Source organism: Vicia villosa, unplaced genomic scaffold, assembly GCF_029867415.1.
Source record: "Vicia villosa cultivar HV-30 ecotype Madison, WI unplaced genomic scaffold, Vvil1.0 ctg.002871F_1_1, whole genome shotgun sequence".
Taxonomy (NCBI): Eukaryota; Viridiplantae; Streptophyta; class Magnoliopsida; order Fabales; family Fabaceae; genus Vicia; species Vicia villosa.
In genome coordinates, this window is record NW_026706052.1 from 161003 (window position 1) to 169282 (window position 8280).

The following is an 8280-nucleotide window of genomic DNA, read 5'->3' on the forward strand; positions in this document are numbered from 1 at the left end:
CACTATTTATTTTGCTCATCACACACACATATACACAAAACAAATTAGAAATTATTCCATCAATTTCTTAAAGAAACTACCACCCATGGAATTAATCATTTGGAAGAGCAAATTCTTTTGGATAAAATTGTAATTGTGTTAGAGAAATTTCAAACATTTGAATTTATTCAATACTGTTTCGATGATTCATAAAAACTAAGGGAGTAAAACAATATATATATATATATATATGTGTGTGTGTGTGTGTGTGTGTGTGTGTGTGTGTGTGTGTGTGTGTGTGTGTGTGTGTGTGTGTCTTGCAAGAGTTCAGTATCAAAATTTTCAAAATGAATTATCAACAAAAATATGCTCAAATTAGTTAACAACAGTTAGCAAATAAGTAAACCCTATTGAACGAGAATATTAACAATTTTATACCTCAAACACAAAAGATTGCCCGACGCCTTTAATCTTTTATGTGAGAAACTCAAAGGTAATTCTAGTTGTTGTTTGCTCTGCGTATTTTCTTCGTGCATAAGTTCCTTGAGAAGTGATTGTTATCCCATCCACAGTCGCACCGGACCTGAACTTTGGAGCCTATTGCATGCCTTCATTTATGGTTTGGTATGCTAGAACTACGTAGCTACATCTTTGAACAATCTCTTTTAACTTGCTCTTATAATCCATTTCTCCAAAAGGAGAAAAGAGGTGATGAGTGATATAAAGTATTTGTGCTTTGGATGTTATTAACTTTCATCCAGACGTTACAAGATGATAGAAAATGTTACAAACTCTTTACAACATAACTTCCCAATCTCACATTATTTTAACTCATTTATCTTCTTACACGTCTATGAGCAGTTTTTTATTTGGTACATGTATATGAGCAATTTCAATGACAGGTTAATATTACAGTAACTTATTTCTTGCCATTATGTGACGTGAATGAACAAACGGATGGAAATTCATTTCTTATCTCTTATAGTTTCAACCTTTAAATGTACACACACAAAAAACTACAATTTGTGGCATTTATTTCTTTTACTAACCAAATGTTATATGATATACGTAAATAAATATTGTTTTAAATTAATAATCTTAATAGCACATTATATATATATAATATATATTAAAGTTTTAATATTTAATAAATAATTTATATATACATTACAAATATATAATTTTAATAGACTTTTTAATAAATTATTTATTATAATTATAAATTACATTTTTGTTGGAATTAACTCCAATTCTTGGCGAAAATCTAAATCAATCTTGATAAACAAGAATCGATCTTTATGATTATGCCTCTCGTTCTTCACTCTTTACTTGAGTGATTCAACCACATCTTGTTTGTAAGATGATTTTGCTGCACAAACAAATGAGAGAAGAAAAGTAAACGAGAAAATTAGGGTTTTGGAGTGGGAGAAAGGAAGAAGAGGTTGTTAAACGTGGAGAGTAACTCTCTACTTTATATTTCTCGATTTCTCATTATATTTACAATAATAGGGTACCTCTCTATCTATAGATGAGTTTTCTTATTCACCAAGAAAACTCTAACTAACTAACTCAACAAATACTCAAAATAAAATAACTGCTAAGTCTAACCCTTTCGACATACTCTCCTTCAACATCTTACAAATTTTGATAACTACTTGCTAAATTCGAATCTCTATTGAATATAGTTAATACAAACTCCATTGAAATACTACCTCGACAAAAAGAATTACATACTCAAAACACCACCTAATTCATTGTGTCTAAGCTATCTACATTCATCGTAGTTCTCATTCTTTTGAACAATTCGACTTGCACAACCTTCATCGTGATGTCTTCAATCTAATTCTCAGCTCTACAGTGTTCTAGATGGAACTTCCCATTTTCTACTTGCTCTCGAAGATAATGGAACCTCATCTCGATGTGTTTGTTTATTCCATGTGCTATGTTCTTTGCTAGATTGACGGCAGACATGTTGTCGATCTTCATGGTCATTTATCTTTGATTCTTCCATATAATATTTTCAACCATATTCACCATCCATGTTGTTTGACATGCATAGAGAGAAGCAACTATGTACTCTGCCTCACACGATGATAGTGCTACCACTGGTTCTTTTCTTGAGTTCCAAGCAACTGGTGCACCACCTAGCATAAACACACAACCAGTTGTGGATTTTCTATCCTCAGCATCACTACACCAGCTCGAGTCAGTGTAACCCAGTAGTTTGCATTATTTCCCTTCATTTTCTGTCGGAAACAAAATTTCATAGTCGGGAGTTCCTTTGAGATACCTTAGTATATAGTATCCTCTTCGAGGTTGTAAGGTGTGATACCTTTGACTTTTGCATGAATCTACTCACCATACTCACACTGTATGCTAGATCAGACCTTATGTGACAAAGGTATCTTAATGATCCAATAAGTCTTTGTTACGACCTATAATTTTTTTGCCTCCCTCATGAAACTTTGGTTGGGGTTTATACATGGAGTTTTTAAGTTACAATAATTGAATTTAATTGATTGTGTTTAATGCTTGTTTAATGTTTAATTGACACTTCCGTGCTGATTCACTACCACGATCACGTCGCTCGGTGTATCTGGGAGGGAGAGGTATTTTTTATAAATTAACCGTTTATTTGTCACCATTTTTTTATAATTTAACCGTTTATTTGTCGCTTATTTAATATATGTCGCTTATTTGTTTTTTTTTGTAACATGAGAGAGAGCCGTTGAAAATGGTGAACCACGCCCGGAAGATTTTCAGTCTGTTTAAACCAGCAGCTGAGTGGTTTAACGACCATGTGCGAGGTTCAGGGCTTAGCGGGCTCTGCATGACGGGGTACACGACCATCAGCACCGGCATGCAGGGGGGCACTTGTGGAGCGCTGGCACAAGGAGACGACCTCTTTCCACTTGCCGGTTGGGGAGATGACGATCACCTTGCATGACGTGCAGTGTCTTCTCCACCTGCCGATTAGGGGGCCGCTGTTGCACCACTCCCGGATCCAAAGGGTCGAGGCCATTGAGTGGATGACGCTCTATTTGGGCATGGAGCACGAGGTTGCTCACTTTGAGTGCCTCACGACATCTGGGCCTCATATCCGGTTCACCACACTGAGCGCTTATTTTGAGCACCACCTGGACGCGGCGGCCGATGCCGAGCAGGAGGATGACGAGCTATTCACACAGTATCACCGCGGCTGCGCTCTCCGGTGCTGGTACATGCATGTGGTAGGCGCTGCATGCTTTGTGGACAAGAGTGCAAGGTACGTCGACGTGACCTACCTCCGCTACTTCATGGACCTGGATACCGTTCACCAGTGGAACTGGGGGGCAGCTACTCTGGCATACCTCTACCAGAAGCTGAATGAGGTCTCCAACTGGAGGACGAGGCAGTTGGTCGGATCCTGCACACTACTTACGGTACATTTTATTTTAATACATTATCGTATTTATTTATTTATTTATTTATTTATTTATGTTTCGTATTTATTTTTAATACATTATCGTGTTTCTGTTTTAGAGCTGGATCATCTCCTACTTCTCCCGCATCCACGACTTTCACATCGATCCTGCGTACGTGGACGCCATGCCCAGGGCCGCCAGATACGTTCTCTAGACGGGGAACGATGCGATGGGACCATACCGTGGATACCTGGACCGCACGATGCACGACGACGTCACCTGGAGGCCGTTCAGCGACTACGCTCAGATTGTCCCCTTTGACGGCATTGCTCTATATTCAGGCTGACTGGCATGCGGGACTACCATCATGGTCCGGTATCTCCCTGAGCGGTGCATGCGTCAGTTCGGATTCGTACAGCGGATACCCAGGTCACCCTTTGAGGCTGCTCCCGACACAGTGACCCGAGTACAACTCACTGTCATATGGGAGGGCTGGCAGCATCATGTGGTACCGAAGGAGTACCGTCTCACTCGGGTCACACAGGACTGGCACAGTGAGGAGGGATACGTCACATGGTTCTATCGGGTGTCACATCCTCTGCTGAGACCTGACGTTCCCGGCGCTCCTAGGCCAGCACACGAGGAGATCCTGAAGAACCAGCAGGCCGAGGATGACCACGCCATTGATCTCATGCCGATCTGCCAGCGTATAGAGATGCTTAGGCGGGACGCGTTGGATCGAGGTGTCGTTCAGCAGGGCGGTCCAAAGGCTGTGGCTGTGATGGAGATGATCGGCGGGGTACAGGCGGCAGAGGAGGGCCCAGGGTGAGAGGGTTAGGCACACCCAGTAGTGGTCGGGTTTATTTATTTTTTGATTTCGGATTGTATCTTTCGCACAGTATTATTATTATTATTTTCGGATTGTATATATTATTTGGATTTGATTTATCATATTAGTATTTTCAGTTTATCGGTTGCTTATTTTATTTGGCGTTTGCGTTTAATTAAAATGCGAGACTGTTAAGATAAAACATAAAAAAAAACACAGTTTCTGCATAATTCGGAAGTTCATTTCCGAAGACACCCCCATGAGGTGTTTTCGGAAGTTCATCTCCGAACACACTCCCCATGAGGTGTTTTCGGAGATGCACTTCCGAATTGTGGAAATTTATTTTAAAAAATCAAAGCTTCGGAAGTTTATTTCCGAAGCAGGGGTAATTTGGGTTTTTCGCTGGGGGTGACCCCCATAGGGAGGTGGCTAAAGAAATTTTCTAAAAAAATTCTCATTTTTGCCCAAATTGATGTTTTAATATTTGTCACTAATAAGAAAGAATTTTTTATTTTTTCAATATTAATAAATTTAGGTGTTAAAAGGACATTATTTAAAATATATATTACTCAATTTATTATTATATTATTTATTTTAAAATGTTGCCCAGTAATTAAGAGTTTTCTAAGAGTAATCATTTTCAAATTTTGTGTTTTAAAAAAACTTAACCAAATTTAATATTTTTGGCTAAATAATTTTTTTCACTATTACTATGTATTAATATTAAAAGGATATATTATTTAAAATATATTACTTAATATATTATTATATTTTTTGTTTTATATTTTGATTTTTGTAAGTATATCATTAATTGATTTTTTTATTGTTAATTTTCGAGAAAATATACAATTAAAAAACATGTATCAGACCATTAATTAACTCTATTAATGTAATATAATTTATTTTTAGTATTAATATTTTTGTCTGATTTAATGACTTTTAACCCTTCAATTTAAATTAATTAAATTTTAAATCAATAAATTTTTATAATATTAAAGTATTTAATATTTTTAATTGAAATTTATTATTAATTGATTACAGAATTATTAAAATTATTAATAAAAAATTAAATATCTTTGTTAATATTAGTACTATTTTGTGTACTAAATAAAAAATTAACCAAATATTATATTTTTTGTGCTTTATAAATATTTTTATAAAACACAATTTTTTATGTATATATTATTTAGAATATATTATTCAATTTTTTTCTTATTTTTTATTATATTTTATCAAATATTTATTTTTCTATTGCTTTTAAAATATATGTATATAAAATAATTTATTATTATAAATATTTAGGACCGATACATCGCATCGGACGGGTTAGAGATTTAATTAAAATAGTAAAAGAAATTAATCAACTTGATTTTTATTTAAAAAATATATAATATTGAGATGGGTTAGTAATCTATGGGGGTGGATTTAAGAAATATATTTCAATTATTTTTATTTTCGAAATTAAATAAATGTTTGGGCTTTAAAGTTTCCAAGGATTTAGGAGAGTTCATCTATCTTGCCACGTAGCTAAGCAAAACCGCCTTAAACAAAATAAAATCCTATTTTTATTTCCTTCTTCTCCCAACACTTATCATTTACATTTTCACAACAATAATCCAACCCAAAAAAAAAAACGGAAAAGAAAAAATGCTAAGAATCGCAGCGTGCGCTAAGAGACTCGTGGGAACGGCGTCGTTTGAAGCGCCGATTCCCGCCGTTAGGATTCTTCCACGTTTCTACCACGAGAGGGTGGTGGATCATTACGATAATCCCCGGAATGTTGGATCCTTCGACAAGAACGACCCGACGGTAGGTACGGGTCTTGTCGGAGCACCCGCGTGTGGTGATGTCATGAAGCTCCAAATTAAGGTTGATGAGGTCACGGGAAAAATCATCGATGCTCGTTTTAAAACCTTTGGATGCGGATCCGCCATCGCTTCTTCATCCGTCGGTAGGTTGTTTTGTTTGTGTTGGTTTTTGTGAGAGGAAACGGAAAAATTGGTTTTTTATTTAGGGTTTAGGGTTTGTTCATTTTAATTTTTTTTAATCTAATTGTTTGTTCATTCTCCTGGAATTTGATGATTGCGACTATGATATTGTTAATTGTTATTAATTAATTATTATGATTCTAATTCTTAGTTTCTTGGTTTGCAGCTACTGAATGGGTTAAGGGAAAGCAAATGGAAGAGGTTTTGACCATTAAGAACACGTAAGTTCCTGAATTTTAATTTCTTTAAACTTTTGTTGCACGTTTGTGTTTTGGTTCTGGAATCAACTTGTATTATTGATTTATTTATTTGTTGATATTTTTGTTGTACATGTGATTGGGTGAAGAATAGTTATAATACCTTTGAGAAGGTTGGGTATTCATAAAAGTAACAAAATACTAGTATGTTGCCATAATAAGCATAGAAACAATTCTGGGTTATAGCAAGTTTTATTCAATTTTTCCCTTTCACTTTTCCCTTTTCTGCAAATTTAAAATTTAAAGTTCTAGACTTTTGTAATTCTTCACCTTCAGCTAGCAAGGATATTGGTTGTGTGTAGAATTAACATATTTGGGTTGTTTAATGGTTGGTGTTGGAAGATTAGTGTCAAGTAACGATTTGGATAGAAACACGGTCCTGAATGGTGAAAGTTGATCCATGTAGTGTAGCTGACCCCATTTAGTGGGATAAGGGTTGGTTGGTTGTTGTTGTTGTTATTGATGTTGTTGTATGTATTGGTGAGGACAAGTTAATGAATGATATCTTGTTGTTGTGTTCTGGGCCTTTTCCATTCATAATTGTGCCCAATGCCCATCTCTAGATTTTAATCTCACAAGCTGATTCTATCTTAAGCAATGCTTTCATGATTAATAGTTTTGGTCCTGTTAGATTTTGAAGTGACACGTTGTTAATGTCCTGCTGTGAGATTGCAAAGCATTGCTTAAGAATATTTGCATTTTTGCTGTTATGTTTTGGACCTTTTGGTTTGTGCTATGTGCCCATCTCTAGGATTTAATCTTTATAGATGATTCTAGCTTAAGCAATGCTTGCTTCCATGATTAATAGTTTTGGTCCTGCCAGTTTTTGAAGTGACACATAAATAATGTCCTGCTGTGACATTGTATATCATCTTTCTTATTCTTCTTGTTCGTATCTCCTTTTTTATGATGGCTAGTTAATGAATTATGGATCTATTGCTTCTTAAGAACATTTGCATCTTTTGCTGTTATTATGTTTTGGATCTTTTACTTTTTCGGTCGTGCTTATCTCTATGATTTATTCTTACTAGATGATAATTTTACCTTGAGCAATGTTTCCATGATTAATAGTTTTGGTCTTGTTAGTTTTAAATTGACACATAATGAATGTTCTGCAGTGAGATTGCAAAGCATCTTTCCCTCCCACCAGTTAAGCTTCACTGCAGCATGCTTGCTGAGGATGCTATAAAAGCAGCTGTTAAAGATTATGAAGCTAAAAAAGCCTCCGCTGCTACTGCCACTGCGTGATTTCTTCCATTTCTTGAATGATGATGAAAAAAGCATTAGTATGGTCGATTGCACGTCATTAAAACATGTTTAGTCAGACTTTTCTTGGTTGGAAGTACCCTGACATATTGTATTCTCATGAAGTCAAATAAATAGTTGTACCGCTGGCTATAGTTTGTTATTTGCATGTTTTTTTTTGTAGGAATCATATAATATATTTTTGTTTAAATATGTACACAATACAATCACAGTATGTACATGTAATATTTGGAAGTCCATGGCTTCATGCTTACTTGGGTGCACAGCACCATATCATTATTACACGGTTTTGTTTATTAATCATATTTTTGTGATAGAAACCAGGTGTTTTATTAAGAACACATGGAAGAACTCTCCGAATTACAGAACAAGGACAATAGCAGAAGAGATCCAGATCATATCTCAATACTTATTAGAAAATTATGTTCGCTTCTTGACTGCAAAGCCTCATTGGTAACTCTGTTAGCAGAACATATCAGTGTACATTGAGATAAGGTCTTATAAGTTAAAATATGTTTTTGCTGAGAATTTTCAGTCTACCTTCACTTACTGCATAT

The 8280-nt window shown here is 35.4% G+C and overlaps 1 protein-coding gene across 1 annotated transcript; it reads left to right on the forward strand.

The window, feature by feature from the left end:
- Positions 1-5786: 5786 nt before the first annotated feature.
- Positions 5787-8023, forward strand: LOC131639960 (iron-sulfur cluster assembly protein 1-like). The gene is made up of 3 exons (XM_058910380.1): positions 5787-6163; positions 6367-6421; positions 7576-8023. Exons 1-3 carry the CDS (start codon positions 5860-5862, stop codon positions 7703-7705), a joined length of 489 nt encoding a protein of 162 aa, XP_058766363.1. The 5' UTR covers positions 5787-5859; the 3' UTR covers positions 7706-8023.
- The last annotated feature ends 257 nt before the right edge of the window (positions 8024-8280 follow it).

Bases quoted from the DNA above. Each gene is read 5' to 3' on its own strand.
- LOC131639960 (XM_058910380.1), top strand. From the start codon at position 5,860: ATGCTAAGAATCGCAGCGTGCGCTAAGAGACTCGTGGGAACGGCGTCG. The intron at 6,164-6,366 runs GTAGGTTGTTTT...CTTGGTTTGCAG, and splicing joins CATCGCTTCTTCATCCGTCG to CTACTGAATGGGTTAAGGGA. The intron at 6,422-7,575 runs GTAAGTTCCTGA...AATGTTCTGCAG, and splicing joins GTTTTGACCATTAAGAACAC to TGAGATTGCAAAGCATCTTT.